At 53.6% G+C, this 22,442-nt stretch overlaps 5 protein-coding genes and 1 non-coding gene across 6 annotated transcripts; 2 read left to right on the top strand and 4 right to left on the bottom strand.

Annotated features, from left to right (window-relative positions):
- Positions 1 to 646: 646 nt before the first annotated feature.
- Positions 647 to 1,941, top strand: J4E88_002452 (uncharacterized protein; the record flags this gene model as incomplete). The annotated part of the gene is made up of 5 exons (XM_049396116.1): positions 647 to 803; positions 867 to 994; positions 1,152 to 1,373; positions 1,451 to 1,762; positions 1,801 to 1,941. The coding sequence occupies 5 exons, from the start codon at positions 647 to 649 to the stop codon at positions 1,939 to 1,941; spliced, it is 960 nt and encodes a 319-aa protein (XP_049258520.1).
- Positions 1,942 to 2,953: 1,012 nt separating this feature from the next.
- On the bottom strand, positions 2,954 to 5,959 carry J4E88_002451 (uncharacterized protein; the record flags this gene model as incomplete). Its single annotated transcript, XM_049396115.1, has 7 exons — positions 2,954 to 2,988; positions 3,038 to 3,133; positions 3,277 to 3,475; positions 4,503 to 5,182; positions 5,243 to 5,464; positions 5,517 to 5,654; positions 5,761 to 5,959. The coding sequence occupies 7 exons, from the start codon at positions 5,957 to 5,959 to the stop codon at positions 2,954 to 2,956; spliced, it is 1,569 nt and encodes a 522-aa protein (XP_049258519.1).
- Positions 5,960 to 8,991: 3,032 nt separating this feature from the next.
- Positions 8,992 to 9,780, bottom strand: J4E88_002450 (uncharacterized protein; the record flags this gene model as incomplete). Its single annotated transcript, XM_049396114.1, has 3 exons — positions 8,992 to 9,380; positions 9,514 to 9,713; positions 9,776 to 9,780. 3 exons carry the CDS (start codon positions 9,778 to 9,780, stop codon positions 8,992 to 8,994), a joined length of 594 nt encoding a protein of 197 aa, XP_049258518.1.
- A 1,961-nt stretch (positions 9,781 to 11,741) lies between these two features.
- Positions 11,742 to 13,024, bottom strand: XYL1_1 (NAD(P)H-dependent D-xylose reductase (XR); the record flags this gene model as incomplete). Its single annotated transcript, XM_049396113.1, has 3 exons — positions 11,742 to 11,771; positions 11,828 to 12,618; positions 12,874 to 13,024. The coding sequence occupies 3 exons, from the start codon at positions 13,022 to 13,024 to the stop codon at positions 11,742 to 11,744; spliced, it is 972 nt and encodes a 323-aa protein (XP_049258517.1).
- Positions 13,025 to 14,183: 1,159 nt separating this feature from the next.
- On the bottom strand, positions 14,184 to 18,294 carry J4E88_002448 (uncharacterized protein; the record flags this gene model as incomplete). The annotated part of the gene is made up of 2 exons (XM_049396112.1): positions 14,184 to 14,355; positions 14,411 to 18,294. 2 exons carry the CDS (start codon positions 18,292 to 18,294, stop codon positions 14,184 to 14,186), a joined length of 4,056 nt encoding a protein of 1,351 aa, XP_049258516.1.
- Positions 18,295 to 19,794: 1,500 nt separating this feature from the next.
- On the top strand, positions 19,795 to 19,903 carry J4E88_002447. Its single transcript has one exon. It is a non-coding gene; the product is annotated as a tRNA-Lys (tRNA).
- The last annotated feature ends 2,539 nt before the right edge of the window (positions 19,904 to 22,442 follow it).

Genomic DNA, 22,442 nt, shown 5'->3' with positions numbered 1-22,442 from the left:
ATTCGTAATTCATGGTACGATTTGTAGAGTTCTGTAATTCTGTACCCGTATTGCTGCTTCGGACGGATATTACCTAGGAAATCTCAAATCAGTCATGCTGGTAGCCGAGCTCATCAAACCCGAGGGAACGGTAAACTTTCACAAGAATTTCTTGTCCCACCGTTCAGTAAACCGCTTTCTTCGCGCTAGCTACCTGAATGTCATTTCAACGTATGGCAGCATGCGGCTGTCATTCCGCCGGGCGCCGAGCCTTGTTGGCGTCAGCCACTGTAGCACATACAAGGACGAAGAGACCCTTATGCGTTAGGAGTACTTGGTCATGGCTCGCTTAGCATCAGACGCCATCTTCAACAAGATCTCCCGTGAACCCGTGTACATGGGTCGGATTCGGTCCTGATCAATAAGCGATGAGCGTGAGGGAGGACGACGTGAAGGGAGTGACATGGGCGGTATAACGTCCGCGCGAGCTCTCATTGGGCTGGCTGTGTGCAAACCACAGGCGGTATAGGTACATGTCAGACGCAGGAGCAGCGGTACAGAACCCAAAGGGTCGCCCTCTGACAACTGCCGTGGAATCTGTCTGCCTGTCATCTTATGGCCGCCACTCTGTTGTACCTTTGTTCTTCAAATTTTCCCTTGATGCTCGATGGCTGGAGAGGTGATTCCTCCGCCGTACGTTATATCTGCGGATGACAAGCGCGGGCTCATTGTTGTGACCGGTGCAGCTGTCTTGGCCTTTGTCTGGTCCTGTTTTCTGATCCGAGTATGGTTGCGCCTGCAATCGAGGGAGTGGCGATCTGATGGTAAGTGCCCTAGAGTCGATCTGTACTCAGAGTTGAGACATTGTGCTGATGGCGTGTGTGCAGATTGGTGGCTCGCGATAGCAACATTGCTCGACACGGTACAATCAGGAATCATCTTCCATCTCGTCAACCTAGGCCTAGGAGCCTCACAAGTCGGAGTACCGTTGTCGCAACTGCAGCAACTTGGAAATGTAAGTAGTGTTTAAGTTTTGGCGATTCAGCGACCCTCTGGATCCGCGCGTGGGTGTCGGCTCCTTGCTTCCTTCTGGCGTTCGCGCAGGCCCGCAGGGCAGCCGCGACCGAGTGAACCGCCGAACATCTGGGGAAACCGCGTCTAACAGCCAACAGGAAGGTTTTGCGTCGCAGATCATCTATATCTTCGTTATACTCGCTTCGAAGCTATCGGTGCTTTCGCTATACCTAAGACTATCGCCGGGCGGATCTCATCGCATCGCGTCATGGTCGCTCGTAGCACTGTCCTGTCTATGGGCACTGGTATCCGTCATCCTGATTGCTATACCATGCAATCCTGCGCAAACATATATAGACGCGGGCAACTGTACGAACAGGGTAAGTCGACTATCCTAGGCGACCAGGCGCATTCTCTTCCTCGATGAAATACATCCCAAACTAATGCACCACAACAGTGGCCAAAATGGCTCAGCATAGGCACCTTCGACATCCTAACCGAACTCCTAATGTTCCTCGCCGCAGTCCACCTAATCTACTCCCTCCAAATGCGCCTACTCGCCAAACTCCTCGTAATCCTCGCTTTCTCCGCCCGCCTCCCTGTCATCGCAATCGCCGGAATCCGTCTCTACTACCTGGACCTACGACTTCGCGGGTCAAACTTCACTTTCGACTACGTAATCGCTACGCAATGGCAGATGGGATATGCGATCATGTCGAGTACGATAACGGGAATGGGTCCTTTCTTGAAGCCGTTTGATAAGGAGTACGTGAGTAGTACGTATAAGCAGTATGGAGAGGGGCATAGTGGGAGTGGGAGTGGGAGTGGGGGGAGGTCGAGGATGGAAAGTGCGTTGACGACGCATTCGAGTGGGATGTTACCGCCCTCGAGGAGGCAGATGATGGGTCATCATCACCACCATGGCCATCACAGGCGGTCCGCGGATAACATCTCGGAATCGTATCTCATGGATACGTTGCCCAGTCGGCGGGCGAGCAAGCAGTCCTTGGGGGATCAAGATGGCTCCCATGCTCTCGAATTGATGCAGAGCAGTAGTCCGATAAGAACGTCGCCGCCGGGGCATACTCATGGCTTCATGACTGCGGACGAGCATTTTCGTCCTACGCATATGTATCGTGGGCATGAAGCGGAGGTATGGGTTGGCGAGAGGAGTTTGAGCATTACGAGGGAGGAGATAGATAAGGCTGCGGAGTCTGGGGGGAGTGGTTCCAAGTCTGGGACTAGGCTGGTTATTGGGAAAAAGAAAGAGTTCAAGATCGAGGTTGATCGCGCGAGCCGTCTTGTGTAAGCCCTATGCTGCATTGTTTGGGTGGATGATTTGCTTCAAAATGAGTTTAGAATACCCCTTTGCAGTTTGCGTTTGTTCAATGGAGAATTCGGACCAGAGAGGCGGAAGTATACAGATACGACGTTATGACATAGAAAGCCCTGTGGGTTGAAGAATCGGATTCGCAACATGTCCGAAATTCTTGAAGTGTTGGAGAATGCTTGTATGTGCTGTGATGGTGAGAAAGAAGGACACAAGCGCGCATTTCAACTGCATTGACTGTCCTCCTATTAGAGCCCCAGACTCCAGCTACTGCCGGTTCCATCACGATGAATTGAGTCAACAGACTTCAATAAGAACACATTTTCAAAACTCCTGATTCCAATGGGGACCTATAATACAGCAAGCAAAACTAGCAGTCCCTGGCCATACGAGCTTTCCATCGTCCTGCCAAGTCAACGGTCAAGATGATATCCTGATACAATGCTTTTACGGTTCGTCCCATGCTTTCTATGCTTGTGCCCAACGATCGGGAATAGATGATAAGGAAATGAACACGGGTAATCGCAAATAGAGGTTGTGAGAAATGTTAAGGTCGCCGCAGTAGAGGGCCAACCTCAACGTAGGGGGAATCGGTCGAATAGTGTAAAGGGTGCGTCTGGGAAGATGTGTTTATGCGGAGAATCGGCGCATGACCTTGGCGATGACTGGGAGTTGTTAGGTTGACACTGTTATCGAATGTTCCGGTGTACATACCGTGGAGAGCGACAACGCTGAAGATGAAGACAACGGACAGGGTCATGACCACGACGGGGTCGACCTTCAGACCGGGGGACTCATCGGTGTATAGCCCTGGAAATGGATGTTAGCTAATGTCCCACAACTGTATCTCTGCCAACCGCCGCATGCCAAATCAACTGCTATCATGGCTGAGCAGCTCATTCCACTACACATCCTCCTCTTCTCGTTCTCTACCCAGCTCGGAGTGCACTTACTCAGCATAGTGCTTGAGCTGCCGCCAGCACCTGCCGCCCTTGTGCTGCTTGGTCGCAGGTTCGCGGTCTTCTCGGCGCGGTCAGCCGCAGCTTTCCTGCGCATAACGGTCGCGGGGCCACCTGGGGGCTTTGGTGACGCAGGACGCGCGGTTGTTGAGCCGGTAGAGCCCGTGGCGGGGGAGGTAGCGCGTGCAGCAGACTATCGGTGATGTTAGCAATGATCTTGGTGTTCTGAGGTTTGGCTTGTGCGTGAGGGTATTCTCGCGGGGCTTCTTGGATGAATCGAGAAACCATGACGTCTGAACGGATAGCAGACAGCTCGAGAAGTGACAGCACGCGACACCAGTCCCATAGTCTCTGTGACATGTCCTCATGCTCTTGCTCTCCTGTCGCATGCTCCGGAAAGACAGCCAGGTGTCCTCGTGCGTCCAATGGCCTCCTCTAGCGCCAAGGAAGTTGTTACTGACCATGATGTGTATTTTTGACGGTGACCGGTGCGAGATGGACGGAGTGGTTGTGATGGAAGATGTTGTGGAAGCAGCTGGTGATAGTCGCTCGGCGGCTCTCAAAGGCCACGATTCTGGAGCTGGGGTTGCCGCGCCGCGCTAACCCTGACCTCGATTGCTTCGCTTAGAACGCCGCTAGCAAGGGTCACGTGTTAGCTCCTTCACCACGGCAGTGATTATCCCGAACGGGCAGGTACATAAACACAGCGGTGGTGTGAAAAAATTCACTGGAGACATCGCACAAAGCATGTTCACCAAAAGGATGGTTCGTCCCAAGCCACTTTTCCCATTAGACCGTTTGATATACCAGGCCAGATAGCGTCCCAATATCATCAGCGTAGGACCTAGCCCACTTTCGATGATGTAGATGCCCTCGACCAGATCCGAAAGCTAGCAACCGGTAATAGCAAGTCATCCTTAAGCAAACTCCCGCAAGCCCCGTAAACCGATGCCGACCCTTAACCTTGCCTAGCAAACACCCATGTAACCGCCCGTAAGAGGTATATTATCTTCAGCAGACCCAGAGATGTGGAACGTAGGCGAGCATGCTGCAAGTGCGCCGCCAAACCCACAGGAAATATTCGCCGACCACCAATTGACCGGCTCCACCCATGGTTGTATCTGAAAGACCGACACAGTATGCCCGAGACACCTGAAATGCAGTAACTCCGGAGGTGCATCCTATCTCCCTAATCAAAACTCCGTTTTCTAACCCCAAACAGACGCCTGGACTCCCTGGGTGGGAGTGTTGCTCCAGGGTCCGTTGTTCCAAATACCAACGCCCTTGTCAGTGACAGTAGAAGAAGGGTTCATAGAAGCAGATGTCGTCATGTTGTTCTGCTCGCTCGCGTTGTACGAGTTGTAGCCGAGAGGCGACGGCAGCGGTGAGTTTGCGCGCTTGCCCAGGGCGGCACCACCTGGCTGCTGCAGGTTCTGGTTCTGGGGACGCGTGCCGATGGGGGCGACACCAGAGCCATTGGCCTTCTGACCGGGCACTGGAGGAGAGCCTCCGGGCGACGAGTTGGAAGTGCGGTTTGCCTGCTGCGCATCGAAGAGGTTGAACGCGGGGTTCTGAGTGCCGGACGGCGAAGAGGTGCTGTTGGCACGAGCATCCTGAGCACCACCAGTAACGTCCTTGTCGCGGGGAGGCATCTGGACGGAGCCCTCGCCGGACTGGGCCTGCATGCCGAAGGGGTCAAAGGCGAGCGGAGAGGGGCCACGGCCGGCAGCAGAAGTCTGAACGCGGACATCCTGGCTCGAGGTGGGGTTGCTGTTGTACAGGGTGGAGGTCTCGCCATACAAAGCACGGTGCTGGCGGGCGATGAGTTCGCGGCGCTCATCTTCATTCATGGCATTGGGGCTCATGGAGCGGTCCGACTTGGAGCCTGAGCCTGAAACGTCTGTATTACCCTAGTCAACCAACTGTCCTGCCTATTGTTGCCCAGATTCCGAGTCCTTACTTCTGTGGTATTGCTGCTCCTGATGATAGTTGCGCAGCTCACGCTCACGCTGAGCCGCCATCCGTCGCTTCGCCTGTGCCATCTGGTCCGCGTCGTTGGGTCGGGGCGCATAGCCGCGCTGGTTCTGGTAGAAGCCCTGGACGTTGGTCGCCGAGTGGGAGCGGGAGCCGTCGTACTCGCTGACCGAGTGGTGGCGCTGGGGGCCGCCCATGCGCTGTTGCTCTGTGTCACATGTCAGTGGTGTGGAGGGGCATGCGTGGGCAGAAGTGTGTACCGAAGTCGGGGTATGGGCGGGGCGCGCCTCCCATCATGGGCATCGACTCGCGGCGGTTGGCGCCCATGGGGGTGGGAGGGAAGCCGGGGCCGAGGGGCTTGCCGCTCTTGCTGAGGTTCTCAATGGCGCGGTCGACCTCTGTGGTTACTGGTCAGCACTGCCTCGCCTATGGTTGCGACGGGGCCTGTCACTGCCATGTCGGGTCGCATTGGCTCTGACAGACCCCACCGCCGGAACTACGTACCCTCAAACTGCGAGGCAAAGGCATTGGCGACCTCGCTGTTGACCGTGGAGCTTGTGCCTACATCCATGTGAATCGCTGCACCTGCGCCGTTGAATCCCATGTGGCCGGTACCTGAGCGCGAGGGCGGTTGGGGCTGCTCCCATGACTGCTGGCGGCCGGGAGCGGGTGTGTTCCACGACGCGTCGTTGTAGTAGGACATGGCGGGCAAGAGGCAGTCCGGTGGCTTCGTGGGAGTCGGGGTAGTTGCGCAACGCCAAAGGGCTCGTGGGCGGGACTAGTCTAGATATTCTGAGTACACTGGTCAGTACGGTTGTTCTGGTCCAGCAATGGCACGCAGCAATTGGCGACTGAGGTTCGGCAACAAGAGGTTCGGCGGTCGGCGGCAGCCCGTGTTGACGATATGGGGGCGGGAAATGAGGTCGAGGCGGGCAGCGGAAAATTTTGGTGGAGAGCGGAGATGTTTTGGACACGCAGGGTCGTGCCGCGTACCGAAGAAAGTGAACCGTGAACTCACCTTCACCGCGAAAAAGGAGCGACAGCTGTTCACCGGGCAGGCAGCAAGTGAGGCACCAGGAAAAGCACAACTGAGAGCGGGTAGGGGTCAGGGAGGGACTTCGGGAGATATCGCGGGAATGTGAGGACATGGCGAAAGGGGATGCTGGATTCCTCGCGCTAAGCAGGCCGAGCAACGACCTATCCACTTAATTCATCTCCGCTTCGACGACACGGGCCTCACCAGCTGCATGCAATTAGTTCGACATGCCTTCCATCCCGTCCTGGTCCAACCGCGTACTTCGTATGACGGACGCCGCAGCCTCGCGTTGGTGGCTGCCGTTGTCCTGGAAGCCCAACTCTACGGCTCTTCAGCAGTCGGCGAAGTGGAAGAGCTGGCGGATGACGTCCGAGAGGGGCAGCTGCATGTCGTCGTCGAGGACTGCGGGATATGCAGTGCGAGCAGCGGGCGCGTTTAGCGAACCTGCAACCGTCGTTCGGGCTCTCACCACCCTATCTGTCGTCGGCTATTCGCAACAAAGCCCCGCGCGTCTCCTTTACACGTGGACCCTACCGCTCTGGCTTTGTCACGGCCCTGACATACACCGACTCAGGGTCTGCGTCCTCCCATAGACATCGACAGCTGCGTCGTGGCCGTCATCTGCGAACTTCGCGTTCGCAGTGCCCCGCCAGTGCGCCCGCGAGTGCAGCAATCCATGGCTGCCAGGCCGACGCATGCCAGGCCGTGCTGCCAGCATGATCACTGCCCTCCACCATCACGCACCATGTGGAAGCGCTTGGGCTGTGATGCGGGGCAATCGGACGAGCAATGTGGGCTGCCTCCAATAAGCACCCACCAAAGACAGACATTCGTGAAAATATCGACTTGTGGCTTGCTTCTCCATCAGAGCACATGCACATCCACCAGAGAGATGATACTCCTACCATCGGTGTGGTTGTCGCCCGAGTCCGTTTGGCTCAGAGAAGACCAAGATGGCCAACGTCGGTGCCGGCCTTGTTTCCAGATGAGGTTTAACAAAGTCAAGATAGCAACGCCATGCACGCCGAGCTTCGCATGCTGATATGCGACGTCAGTACCCATCCACGATGTGGGGGGTCGGAATGCGCTGCCGAGTCTCCAGATACACAGGTCTTTATACAAAGCCGGGCGATGCTCGAAAACACCTCACTGTATGCGCAATAACAAAATGGCACGTGCGTGAGCCGACCAACACAGGCAAGGGTACGACCCATTCGGCTAGGCCTGCGCTCCCGCATACCCCAGCTTCTGTAGTTCGCCAACTTCGCCTACACTCCGCCGTTGCGCTATAGCCTCCAAAAGTAAGCCTTGCACACGTCATCCTGAGGAATGTATTCTCCTTTCGCCTATCCGCTCAGTCACCCTGTCCATTCCATTCCATCGTCATCACACTTTTCGAGTCATCAACATCCAACGCTCTTTCCCCTTTCGCTCCTTGACATCACGCGCCTGCCACCGATCATGAGTCTAGGCATCACTCAAGCCATCAGCCACACCTCCGACATGACCACTCATCCTCCCTTGCAACATATACGCCCGATAAGCCCGTCACACATGATGAAGCGCAACGCCCACCTCACGCATGAATATGAGACACCGCCCTTGGAAAGGAGGCGAATTCATGGATCCCTTATTAGCAGCGAATTCACCCTTCAACGGACGGGCGCTGTTCGCCTTTACAGTCGGACGTGAAATGTCACAACGGTGGCTATACAGTGTGAATGACTCCACCGATATGGCTCAGCAAATGGGCCTCGCCTTGTGCGCGAGCGTACTGCATCGACCTCCTCCTACGACTGTTTCCAATCCTCAGATCACGAAGACCCACGAAGTATCAACAGCCACCTCTGCCGAACGTACAGGAAGCCATGCCCGCGCCTACAGCACCGCTCATCAATCTCCCCACTGAGCTCATCCTCGATATCGCAGACATTCTTCCGCATGATGCGATAGTTGCCCTCGGGCTCACACAACGACGACTCAACAGCATAATATGGCTTAATCAGCGACGATGGCAAATTCCACGCCCACGATGTGTACAACGCGCCATTCAACGTCATTTAGCTCCACCGTCTTCGAAACCCACCCATCGATACTGTATCTTGTGCAGGGTTACATGCCCGATCGGCAGTTTCAAGTCATCGCTCAGTCCAGCCTGTCTGCCCATGGCGAGAGTCAACGTACCGCATGACGTTATCGAATTACCGCCTAACGTCTGCTTCTGCCATGTTGCAAGGTTTGCGATGGATATCGAAACCGGGCCAAATACCATACTTCCGGCAAGAAACGCATGGGTCAGTCAAAGGATCAAGATATGCCTACACTGTGGAGGAACTCCTTGGGATTCCAACCAGTGCAATTACGATTGCCAAACCTGTCTGACTGAAGAAGTAACGACGTACATCCGGTTTTTCACACCGCGTAAAGAGAAACCAGAGTTCGTCTTCTGGAGGGAGACTCCCAGACCAAGGGAGCAGGGAGCAGGTCAACTTTGGGTTCGGGAGACTCACAAGGATGCGATCGACACTATGTCAGTCATCAACTTCCCCGTGCTGGATGAATCAACCCCGAAGGTGGAGGGATCTGTTCGGCGTTAAGCTTCAATCACGATCCAACCAGTCTTGAAAGCTACACTTCACACGCGAGCTGGTCTTGCTGTTTGCGCCAGTTTTGTTCATACTCTTTAATTCATAAGTCATTTAAAACCCCGTCTTTTCATCAAACATATAATCGTCCCTTCGCACAAGGCCAGCCTTTTCCACATCCCCCTCACCACTCCTGTCGTCCGTCCCCAGCTCCTGCCCCCAACTTCTCACACTGCACAACGCCCACCACTGCGCGCCCATCAAACTCAACCCCAGCCCCGCAATCGCAAACTTAACAACAATGAAAGTCATCGAGCACTTCTCCAACCACTCGTCGTCCCACCCAAATCCCGCATCGATATCGCGACACAACAACGACCCATCAACGGCATAGCTCGGAATAACCGGATTGAGTAACCGGAAGTCGAAGGGCAGAATCAGGTTTACGAGCGCGATGGTGACGAAGGAGAGGGTGATGGCGTGGACGATGGTGTAAGCTGACACTAGGCGCGGTAGTAACTGCGAAACAGGGCGTTAGCACATTTCCGCCTTTGTCTTACTAATTGTCTTGCACATGTCTTGGATGTTGCTTTCCTCCGCGCGACGCCGGACCCATCCAAGACCCGGCAGTCGCACGAATCGCGGGGATGAAGAAGGTGGCTTGCGTGCTTACCCGTATAGCGCCCACGAGGCCTAATATGCTTGCGCTGCCGGCGATGGCATTGTATGTGATGGAGAAGACGGCGCGGTTGGGATCTGAGCCTGGGAGGAGGAAGGAGAGGGCGAGGAGCGTGTGGGTGCAGAGTGTGAGGGAGGGGAGCACGACGGCTAGGAATCTGTGAGAGCGCAAGGTCAGTATTTGCTGCATGGCGCAAGCTTCGCGCGTTTGCGAACATACCTCATCTGCTTTTGCTCGATCGATAGTGCCATGTTTCCCGTTCGGTCCAGGCCAGGGAAATGAGGATGGGATTCAGGTATGACGGTGTGGATGTAGAAGTCGATGCGGATGCGCCTGGCTCAAGACCCCAAGTAACAATGCGCTGCGCTGCGTTGCGTCTCGTTTCGTTCCGGCGTGATGCGCGTTAAACCTCCGTATAAAAAGCAGATTCAAATCAAATACGTCAGACAGACTCCGGGGGTGGGTATCAAACAGCAGATCAGTACCGGCGCGTCGGAATTCAGGATCAGGAAGGAGGCAGAAGCAAAAGCAAGCGATCCGGCACGAATCCTTCCAGTATATATCTCGTAGTCTTTTCGCGGGGAACTAGCTAGCAGGTAGCTAGTAAGTAGTACAATCGTAATCGCAATAATCGCAAGCCGGTTGCCGGAAGAGTAGTCAAAGTCAAGAGGAGAAAACGTGGTGGTCGCGTGCAGTAGTTCAAGTAAAGTAAATAGCCACACGACCTCGGAAGCTTGATGTCAGTTTTGCCTGAGTTGGCCGATAGAAAGAGCCCTCTGGATTGTTAATCGGTCCTGCGTTTCGGTGTTCCGATGTGAAAGATTTAACTTTGTCGTGACCTAGTACATAGGGTAGGAGCTTTTTTTTTCGGACTAGCTCCGGGATCCGCGGATGCAGGATGCAGGATGAGGTGCCTCTGCGATGTGCGGCGGACGACTCGGACGATGCGCGTGCGTTGGTGATGTCACGGGTTGAGGATCTTTTGGGTCGCTATGGTCGCTATAATGCGCACGCGCGTTTTTAACTACTTCGTGAAACTGATGCGCAAGCTGAATAGCTTTCACGCAACGCTCTACTTCACATCGACGCGCACAATGCACCTCTGAAGTTCAAATGCGCCATCAACAACACGCATCACACAAACAGGTCTAGCCCTAGTCTCCCCCAGCGCTTGCCATGTGTGGTGTATGTGCCAATGCCAATGCGGATCATGCGGCAAGCGGTTGTTCCAGTGGAGCACCTTCCGGAGCTTAGCGGAAACAAGAACCTCGAAGACCTAGAATCGCAAGCGCGTCATTCCGTGCCTCCAGGTCTAAACGTTATCTATGTTCTTTCTTGGATATGCCGCGCTTGTACGGCTGTCGGCAGGTGTCTTTTGCCTAGGTATGCGATAGACCCCGCAACTGAGGGCGTAGTGCATATTCATGGCTGATGGAGTTTTCATGATGGGATTGTTGATGCGCATTCTCGCATGCCCATCACACATCTCCCGAGTCTCATTCTCGACAGAAAGACCCGGATGCCGACGCTTCCTTATTCCGTGACCAATCACCCCCCATCCCACATCTCACCCTAGTCGCTCAGACAGAAGATCTTGAACATGAAAACTAACAACGCCCTATCCCATGCACAACCAGCACAGCAAAGCGTATCACGATTTCACGCGCCTGCAGGGCTGGTACAACAGAACGGGTTCTAGACGTGGCTTGTACCGTGGAGCGGACGCGTTAGGTGCATGCTTTGCTTGGCGCGATGATGCAGTAGGGGCTAGAGCGAGTGTGACAGCTATGACAACAACCTGGCGTGCGGTGTGGTGGTATCGGATAGTCCGGCGTGGTTAGGTGTGCTTTGGTTTTGCCTGAAAGCCGGCGAGGAGGGGGTTGTGACGGTGCATTGACGTGCGTGTTGGAGGGAGAGCACAGGACAGGGTGGATGGTGTGTTGAGTGAAGACCACTCGTTCGGCGTCGCATCGGTCAAGGGTCGCGACCCAAATTTCTTCTTCATCACTCATCACGATTATCACCAGTGTGATTTGGAACGTGGATGAGTGTTTTGACAGTATATTCATTTTCGCCAACTGGCGTTGCGGTCTGGCTATGGTGCAGTGCAACGCGCCGTGCCGTTTATCTATTTATTCATATCGTCATCATCGTTCATCCACCACTCTCTCCAAGCACCACCCATCTATGCGAAGACGTAGCAAGGGATACCGTACTGCAACACAACATTAGCACTCATCCTATACCACAAAGATCCACATCTAAACTTACGTTGGTAGGAGCGTTGAACTTCAAGTTCTTGTCCAGGCCAGAAATCTCCGCAATCTCGCTGTCCTTGAGATCAAAGCTGGTAACATCCAAGTTCTGCTGCAGACGGTTCGCCGAGTTGGACTTGGGGATAACGCTAAGACCGCGCTGTGTCGACCAGCGGAGGAGGACCTGCGCGGGAGTCTTGCCATGCGCATCTGCGATCTTCTTGATGACGGGGTGGTCAAAGAGGAGGGGTGTGTCAGCCGCGATCTTCATGTCGCACTCGATGAAGCTCTGGGGGCCGAAGGAAGAGTATGCGGTGACCTTGATGTCGTGCTGCTTGGCGAGCTCGATGAGGTAGGGCTGGACGTAGTAGGGGTGGTGTTCGATCTGGAGGGTGGCGGGCTTGGTCTTGCAGTAGGTGAACATGTCGAGGAGGAGGGCGCCCGAGTAGTTGCTCACACCGATGCTCTTGGCCAGGCCCTTGTTCTTGAGCTCCTCAAAGGCTTCCCATGTGCTTTGTAGGCTGGCATTGCTGTGCTCGATCTTGCTCTCGCCGTCGACGAACCAGCCCGGTGGGTACCGCACCTTGGGGTCGACGTACTTGAGCGCGACGGGGAAGTGGATGATGTACAGGTCGAAGTAGTCGACGCCCCAGTCGGCCAGTTGCTTCTTGCAGATGGGCTCGACTTGCTCGCGCTCGTGGAACGTTTGCCACAGCTTGCTGACGATGAAGAGGTCTTCGCGCTTTACGAGGCCGTCCTTAATGGCGCGGGCCACACCCTGGCCGCACTCGACTTCGTTGCCGTAGTCTGTAGATTGGATTGTCAGCTGTGATCATGCGCGGCGCTGTTCCGAGGCAGGGCGCTAGCATTCCGACGCAATGTAACCTTGCAGAAGATGCAGAAGCCACCGGTAAATCGGAGGGAAAACCCGGTCTGCGATTGCCGATAGATCTCTGCTCTTTACGGTTTACGGGCCGATGGAGCGTTTCGTAGTGATTGAGATTGCTTCCCCAGACCTCCGCCGACTGCGGCTCTGGGGATGAGGAGAGGGGATGAACGTACCGCAGGCACCGTCGAACAACCTGTATCCAGCCTTGATGGCGTTGTAAACAGTGTCGGCGCAGGTAGCATTGTCGACCTTCCACAGTCCAAAGCCAACCTGGGGCATCTTGTTGCCATCGTTAAGCGTAACGTAGGGAGTGTTGACAGCCATGGTAGCGAAGAAGTTGCGATGCGCAAAGCTATTCTTTTGTAGTAACGTAGGAGGTGAACGTCCAAAGCAAGGTCTTGTCGAACGAGTAAAAGAGGAAGAAGCAAGAGATCTGGAAGTAGTAGCAACGGCAGAAGAACAGGCGGCACGCAGCGTATTAATACTGCTAGCACGGCAATTGAAGCGCCCAGCAATCATGTCCCTGGGGGTAGTATATACGTGTATTTTGCAGACGGAATAACAGATTTTGGCGCCAGGTACAACAGCCTGCCGTCTATATACGCCGTGTCAGAGGCTAGCTTCACCATATGACCCTGCGTCTTCAACCGGACGACTGGGCTGCCATGGCCGTGTCTGCGCCTTTACCCTGATGGGTTATGGTTCCGCCTGCCTATTTATCCTTGTTGCGCCGCATGCCTGTGGCGGATGCTGAGCGTGTTGGTCGGCCTTGGTGTTTGGCGTCGCCTGCAAAATACTACTGCAATGCCTCTTCCTTCCTTCCTCCTGTCCGGCAATTCTCAATACATGGGTAAATAGCGGCTCGTCTCAACAATGCTCAATCAGAAACTTCTGCGTCCTGAAACTGCATGCGAGCGCCGTAACGCTGGCAAAAGAGCGCAGCTGCAATCACGATCACCACAGTGACGATAGTGGGGTACCATGTGCCCCTCCCTACCCACAATTTGGCCTGCCACCACGCGGTCGACGGGTAAAGTAGCTACTAGTCTCGACAGCTCGAGGCACCGGATAATTAGTACGCGCCATGGTCGTGATTTACCGTTCGTCCATGGCATTGGATAAGCGATGAGCCGGCGTGGGATTTCTTTTTGTGCTGTTCGCATGCCGTGGTGGGGCGATGAAACGTTTGAGGCTCTTCGGACATGCGACATGACGGCGTGATTGTTGCAATAGCCGGGAGTGAAGCGGCATTACAGCACGTCAGCGGAAAGACAAAAGTTGGATAGAGGATAAGTCATTAGAAACTACGAGCAAAAGCTTCGTTGATTGACGCTAACATCAATAACACTATGCAGTACCGATATCAAAGACATCATGCCCACTGGGAGCGCAGTCGTACAAGAATATCATTCCGCCCATTCCCATGCGCCAAGCAAACACCGATGAGTGAAGTTCATTCCCGCGATCATCCCCAGATCCCGGCTTACTTCCGCGAACTCGCCATCTCTCCGAACCGACCTCGTTGCTGTGTGGTGTCATAGGCTTGCAGCACCCTAGCTTGCGATTCGTCTGTTTGAGAGAACGCATAACCACGCTGTTTGCGCATGCGCTGCACTTGACGGACTTTTCGGATCGCTTTTTGGAATTGTTCCATGCTGTTGAAGAGTTAGTCAGCTGTTGCTAGCAAGGGTGAATATTAAGTAAACATACCGTGGCCGATAATCTTGGATGTTGTACTTCTGAATCTCCTGGACGTGATGGTAGCTCTGCGGGAAGTACATCCTCTTGGCGTACTTCCATGCAAAGTCTCGGATGAGACAGAGTGGCGGCAACACCAAGACCATTGCCCAGAACCGCGGGTCGGGGAACAAGCGCTCGATAACACCAACATATTCGGTGGAGATATTGACCTTGGGAGCTACAACGGCGTAGATGGGCATCAAGATGAACCATAGCAGCATGGAGCCTGGGATGGCTATTACTGTGTACTTCGTCCAGATGTTGGTAATGAGAGAGGCTTTGAGAAGAACAGTCGCAAGGTTGGCTGTGTAGGAGGCAGTTCCCCAGACCCAATGACCTGCGTTTCGGCCATCCCATTGCGGCCAGTCCCATAGAATGAATGCTTGGGCGCCAAAGTAGAGGATTAGCGAGTGGTAGAAACCGTTTCCGACCCATGACCAGAAAGAGTGCATCCTAAAGAACACGCCAGACTGACTGAGTCGGTAGAGTTGCGGATACCTGTCCAAAAGCCTTGCGCTTACGAACTGATCGAAAATACCCAGGACGAAAGGCGGTGCGGCCGTGAAGAACACGTTGTACATCGTCAATGTCCACGATTCGTAGATAATCTGGCCGGAGAAACCGTTCTGGAAAGCGTACCAAAACTGCGTCATGAACATGGCAATGTTCTTGTAGAAGGAGTACAGGATGACCTTGCTAACACGCTGGTAGCTCCACGCGCCATGGACAAGAAGAAGCTTACGCAGGTAGCGGAACTGGCCAATCGCGATATCCGCGCTGCGAGCTGCCTGTAATCCCTCCATACCGCTGATACCAACACCAACGTGAGCAGCTTGGATCATGGAGACATCGTTCGCACCGTCTCCGATGGCTAAGAGGATAGCCTTGAGATGGCGTTTGACAAGCTTGACGACAAGGGCCTTCTGGAGAGGGGAGACACGGCAACAGATGACAGCCTTGCACCTGACAGCGAGATCCAAGAACTCCTTCTCAAGGTCGCGTTCAAGAGCGTAAGTGAGCGACTTGCCGTCGATGACTAGAGCGAGGACGTCCATTTCTGCACCGCCTTGGCTCTGGCTAGTGACTGCTTGGTACTTTTTGCGAATGTTGTCTCGTGTATCTTCCTTGTTTTCCTCGTTGATGATGAGCAGACTCATGTCTTCGCTAATCAGCTTGCAGCTCATGCCAATGTTGATAGCGGTTTCTTGACGATCTCCAGTGAGAACCCAGACCTTGATACCGGCTGATTGCAGAGTAGCGATAGTGTCTGGCACGCCTTCCTGCAGCTTGTCTTCGATAGCAGTCGCGCCAAGTAGAGTCATGTCACGCTCAATAAGCTCAGCGGCCTTGTCGAGCTCTTCGGCACGGTTTCCGCTGACTGTGGTTTGCGCAGTGTTGAAGATGGTCCACCATTCCTGGAACTCGTTCTCCGGTATTTCTCGCATAGCAAGACACAGCGTGCGCAGTCCCTCGGAAGCGTATTCCTCAAGATGCGTCAACGTCGTTTCCACATGGGGGTTGTCCTTGCTAAGTCTCTCCAGGATGACGGTGTCGGCACCCTTGGTATAACAGACAATCTTGCCTTCGGGAGTGCGGAAGATAGTCGACATCCTCTTCCTGGTAGAGTTGAATTCACAAACGGCCAAGAGCTCGTATTCCAACTCGCGACCGTCGACTTCGATAATGACGGCGCGCGGCTTTCGTGCGATGAATTTGTAACCAAGAGTCACCGCACCTTCAACCAAAGCACCCTCATCGGGAGACGCAGCTTGGTACTTGATAGCGGCCTTCTCACCCTTTCGCTCGGGAATGACTGTGTGACAAGTTGAAAGTAGAGTGAGGAACTGCTCAATGATATACTTGTTGTGGTGCGTTTTGCGATTTTGCTCGAGCTGCTTGAAGTCGTGAATACCAACCTCAACGCCGTCCTCGATCGTAGCACGTCTGTCCTCTGGAACCTCATCGGCATACTGAATACCAGCAATTGTGGACTGCTTGAACTCCATCACATTGCAGGTCAGAGTACCCGTCTTATCTGAAAAGATGTATTCAATCTGACCCAGTTCCTCGACCAATGACGAAGTTCGACATTTCGCAGGTGTATCCGTTGGTTCGTAGTAGATGTCCAGGTCGGAATCGATCAGACTGCCAGTATAGTACTTGACGATCTCGATTGTCACGAAAAGTGAGATGGGTACCAGATTGGAGTATAACACCCAATATGTCAGAAGGTCTCGGAAGAACTGCTTGGCGCCGTTGAAAGTCTCAAGCCTAAGGTACTCGAGGCTGTCTCTTTGCGTGGATTGGATGATGACGTCGCCTATTGAGCTGATAATACTTAGGATTATGAGAATGACGACAAGCATGAGAATCTGCTTGTTTACCATCCTCTCCACTGCAGTAGTCTTGATAGGTGTAGCGGTCGCATTCCTCATCAGCTTGGTCTCGTGTCCAGTGAAGACAACAACGCCATGTATCCAAGGGGTGTTTCGCAATGTAGCTCCACGCAACAACAGCTGATCGGGTTGAAGTGGTAGTTCCTTCTCTCCGCCACCTGCTGCGATAGTCAAGGTTGCTTCATACGTGTATAGACTACTGTTCGGCTGTTCCGATCGGATGCGGCCTCCCAGTCGCGCTAGCTCAGCAGGACTGACATAGTCAGCTGTCTCCGGAATAGCCTGCTTGATCTTGAGGTTCGTCTCTCCGTCCAAGTTGGCCGTTTCGATGTAGCACAGACCCTCCGGCTCGGAAGAAGCGAGTAGGACCAGATCAGTTGGGAAAGGCGATTCAGATTCGACGCGCACAATGTCGCCTACTGCCACGTTGACCCATTTTGTGTCCACGAACGAGGAACCTTTGAGAACTTGCGCCTTCGAGTTGTTGAGGTCGGAATCGGACTGTTTTCGCCGGTAGTCCTCAATGTATTCCTTGACCGCCGAGACCAATAGGACTATGCCGAGCGGGACAATTGTAGTGAATCGCGACGTGGGTGAGATACCGGGGATCTGTTGTAGGATGGCAGTGAACAAGAAGAAGAGGTTGGCGTATTTGGAGAACTGCTCGTAGAGGAATTTCGGGAGGAAGGTGACGACGTTGTATTTGGAGGTCGAGATGTGGTTGTCGACGTATTTGTTCGCGGCGTTCGCAGGCGGGTTGTTCAGGTGGATGATTCGGGGCCCCAGTGTGGATGGGTCTGGCGCACCCCGACCGAAGCCGAACTTGAACGTGCCCAGCCCCTTCTTTGTCTTTGCCGACTGGCCATCGTCGCGTGCGCTCGCGGTCGCGCTGGGCTGCCGTTGGTGTGCTGCGTTCTCAGTCAATGGAAGGTCCATCTCAGAGTACTCGTTCCCCTGCCCGAACATGTTCTTGACCCTCCCCGTCAGACCACCTCCGAGGCTCAGGATACTATTCCTGTTGTGCGCCTTCTTGGATGCTCCGCGCTGTATACCTGGTGAAGCCTGATCATACGCCCCTCCTGCAGCATAGTAGCCCTGTGTTGAGGCATCGTCGTCGTGTGGTATGTCGGCGTCCGAGTACCGTTGGTAGTTGTTCAGGTCCGACGTTTGCGAGTAGGCCCTGTTATTGTTTGCTCCCCCCAGATAGGGCGAGGTACCCGTTGGTGCGCCAGGCCCGCCCGGCAGGCCTGCCGTCGCCCTCCCACCCCCGACAAAGTCATCGTAGGACACCGAGGGCCGGCCCTGGGGCGCCGCGTCGGAGCTGTCTATGTCGTACCGGTGGAGGAGGTCATGGTCGTTTGCGGGCGGTGGTGCGCCCGAGTAATATGTGGGTTGGTGGTCGTCGAAGTCGATCAGGTTCTCGCTGTGAGACGGTCCCCCCGGCGGCCGGCTGGCCATAGCGGCCGAATGTTGTGCTGGGCGTCTGTCTCCGAAGAGCGCGGCTTCTCTACCACTTCATGTACGGGTCGCCAGTGTGTCGTCTGCGCTGCAGTGTGTGGGCGCGTCGCGGAGGTATACGGAGTACGGAGGTCTTGCGGAGCTTCCTCGTAAGCCGCCCTGGTAATAGTAGGTCACACAGCTTGGCCGGCGTTTCGGAGTTGAGTCTGTACGGGTTGCGCGCAATGTGTCGTGATCGCGTGTATATCGTGGAAAAGCGAACGTCAACCTTTCACCGGCGCTGGCAATGGTCGCGGATTTGTTTGCAAGGTTTCGCTGCTTGCCTGTCGTCGAAAGATGGAGGCACGGACCCAAGTGCTGAGGCAGTGCCTACCCCGATCCTGGACAACCTGCTGCAACCGCGCCCCTGGGGTCTCGATATATCGACGAATGATATCGGGTTCCCTTGGCCGTATGTCTCAAATTGCACCACGCTGCACGCACGCGCGAATGCTGCAAACTACCCTACTTGCAGCGACATTACGCGGCGCCACGTTGTGGGGAGACATTCGGTGGAGACCCTGACGTTGCGCCAAGTCTGCATGCTGATACTCCCAAGAACCTTCTTTATTCCTTTTCCCAAGGCCTTGTTCTAGAATACACAAGTCCATCCATCAATATGTCTACCATACGATGCGCAACACTGTTAACCTCCTGCTAGAACCAGAATACCATTCGGCTGGCCGGACTGCGCCAAGTACCGATACGGCTTGTAAGGCGGGCACACTACAATTTCTCTCAGCCCGGTTCGTGCTGCGGCATGTTGAACTCATCGAAGATGATCAGATCTAACCGACAGAACGCTTCTAGAATTTTGCTCATATATCAAAGTGCCGAGCTCATCAAACTGTGCATCTCCTTTGAAGTTGAGAGAGTACAATTTGCGGGTGCATCATTATGCTTCTTCCAACGATTTGATGTTATCTTCAACGGTTGAGACTATCTATTCGGATTGTTGGTAGAGTGAGGCTGTGGCTCGTAAACTCGCACCGAAGGCGCAGCCGATACGCCCAAAATAGCATTGTGCATTCGTGGCCTAGGAATCGTTGCAAATCCGTCCAAGGGTAGTGTAACCTACTAATCATTGTAATCTCGTGTAGTGATCGCAGTTTGAAGACCAGATAGTAAGTGATTCCGGTCAAGTGATCTCACTGTCGCAACGAGCCGTAAGTCCGAAAAGTAAATGTCTTGCAAACGTCTTCGAGGTGAAGTGATCAATACGGCCATGGCCAATAGCCAGCAGGTTACGGTGGTGTTTTACCGAGCATGCAGATGGTTGGTGTTCCACTAATGAAATTTTCCAAGCGTCCCGCGGACATCCTCCCCGCCCCGCCCACCATACTTTCAGGCATGGCAAACTTCATCCTGAAAAGCTGTACAACCATGCTCTCGAACTAGAGATGGCGTTGCTTGGTATATAAAGGTTACTAGAAAGCAGCATTCCATCGAACAACATTACTAGCCCGGCTAGCTCAATCGGTAGAGCGTGAGACTCTTAGTCTTTCACGGTCTAACAGACACGATTACTCAGTACATCTCAAGGTTGTGGGTTCGACCCCCACGTCGGGCTTGTACGTTCTAGTCTTTTTGTTTCGGTCCATTTGGTCGTTTCAGCTCTTTTTTTGATGTTGAAGATGTTGGTGGATGACATTTCCACGACGACAGCCTTTTTACCCCACCACCACGCCCTACAAAACTGTATCCAGGTACTAGAACAGTCGCAGCTCTGCTTCAAGATGTCGTCACATCTCTTGTATTTTTATCTGGCCTGTTCCGGGCTGAGATGTACAGTCCGTTACTCGCCCGTCGCGCTCTCGCTGCGCCAAGCAGCTTTTGAACACTCAAGCATAGTCGAAGATACAGACATAGGTGGCTGCTGAGACCCTTGCGGATGAACATCCTCTCGCCATGTATGTACGCCTTCCAAGAAGTCAAAGGCATCGACTTGCCCTAAAGACGTTTAACAAGAAAGGCGAGTTCAGACGACATCTAACATCCCTTCGCCAGCAAGCTTCAAACATGGAAAGCGGGAAGGGAAGCACCTTTAGTGCCAGTCGTATTCGCAACATGGCATATATTGCTAATATGAACGTAGATGGCACGCTCATTATTGCCCTGTCTGGAGGTTCTTACCTAACCTATCTTCAATTGTCGCGGCCTTTACCTGATCTTGTGGCAGGCCACCCGCCTAAAGTACCTAGGTAGCTCTGGCATTTTTGGAAGAGCGCAAAGAATCTGTTGTGCGAAGACATGGCCAGTCTACACGCTGTGCGCAAAATCAAGACCCATCCTGTAGGTATTCGCTGCATTCAGACGCAAGACTGAACAGAGCCGAAAGGTGTTCGCTGACTTCTGCGCCTTTCGATGTTCTCGTGATCAGTGGTGTATATATCCACGGTGACTCTTGGCCATTTGTAAAACTAGTACAAAGTTCATGTATGCTGCAAACCTATGCTATCTAGACACCGTACAGTGCAAATCAAAGACCCTATATAACTGTGACGCTTCGTATCTCTAATTCCGAGATGAAGGTCCGCATTACCTCTTCAATATGGAAGACACCCACCATAAAACCGATGCGGCGGTATGTTGAGGGTCTATCCTCCACTGGTACTAGGACGATGCCACGAAAGTAATTATTAGTCCCCTGGACCGAAGTTGTGTACATAGGCACGCAGAATGCTTGCTCCATGATATCGTCCATGGCGTCGTAGAACACCAGAAGACTCACCTCAATACCTTGGGATCTGTCGGGCAATGAATCCGGGTCGTAGTGTTGAAAGTACGCTAGGTGGCGAACGTTGGGCTCGTCATCTTCATATCTTGCTGTGGTGGTTTGTATGGCCATCCAAGGACCTCTCAGCTTGAGCTGTCCACCAGTGACTTCGCCCGTATCCAAATCGTTGATACAATGCGTTACCGCCGTACAATTCGCATCGGCGACGTGCCATGTTAATTCACCTGTCTCTGGCGATCCATACCAGTGTATCGGTCCATCTAGTGACATTGGAGACCAAGAGGGAGCTCGGTAAACTTCTGGTTTTCTACCCAACCCTTTTGATAACCAGCACAGGCCAAAGCGAAGGTCTTCCGCCCACAAGCCAGCGATATATTTGTGATGTGTATGAGGTCGGCGAGTGTTCAACGCTGACCTCATATCGTCAGCCAAGCCAGATATAGCCACGAGCTTGTCGGATGCATGAGTGAGTTGGCAGTTATTATAGATGGATAGCGTAGCATACCACTCGAGGAATAGGTTCTTATAAGGATTTTCTGGGTCAGAAGAGGTTTCCTCGCCGATTAGAAATTTCCATAGTCTTTTTCTAGGAACACCACGATCCCGGTGACCGTAATACATAGACCATGGCATTGTCTCAGACGCGTGTTGTTCTTGACACTCCCAGAAGACTTGCTGCGACCCGAAGTGCAATACACGAGATGGCAAAAGACGTTCTTGAAGACACCAGCCACGCTTCGTCGTGACGTTACCAAGTCCGAAAGACGCTATCGCCGCTCCTTCTTCACTTGTATGAAAAAAAGGCTCAGGCTTATCGCATGATACGTATGCGATATTGACGAGGGTCGGCTGGACTTTAGCGGGGTCTCGTGAATAGAATAGACCTGAGTCATCGTGATCCCCCGCGACGGCCGAGATAGTAAGGTATGAGTTGCGGTAAACAGCTTGCATCGCAGCAGCTTCAGAACGCCAATCCTTTGGAGAATCCTGTATTATACAGAGCGCATCAATCCAAATGTATCGAATGCCTAGTCGTGCGGTGACGTGGATGGCATCGACATACGTCTTTGGAAGGGACCCGAGAGGCAGTCCATTGCGCATAGTATCGAATGTGGACTGCAAAAGACAAAGTTTTCCTGGTTTCCCTGCAGTACCCCAACGATAAGACAATGCAGTGTATTTTGAGTTGGAGTGTATCTCTTCTCGCAAGACCAGCCTACATCTGGTAGGGTTACTGCCATCTTCGAACTCAAGTATTCTCGTAGGCAGAAAGGCAGAGTCACCAGTCTGTGCGCATCGTGAATGTTTGGCGAAGCAATTTTTGTCCCATTCGTCGATCAGCTTCCGAGAGCGCTGGCCATCTGTGTTGTCG

This window comes from Alternaria novae-zelandiae (genome assembly GCF_023758075.1).
Source record: "Alternaria novae-zelandiae strain BMP 2774 chromosome Unknown scaffold_3, whole genome shotgun sequence".
NCBI lineage: Eukaryota > Fungi > Ascomycota > Dothideomycetes > Pleosporales > Pleosporaceae > Alternaria > Alternaria novae-zelandiae.
The sequence above is the reverse complement of the archived record's forward strand: the minus strand, read 5'-3'. Positions and strand labels throughout refer to the sequence as shown.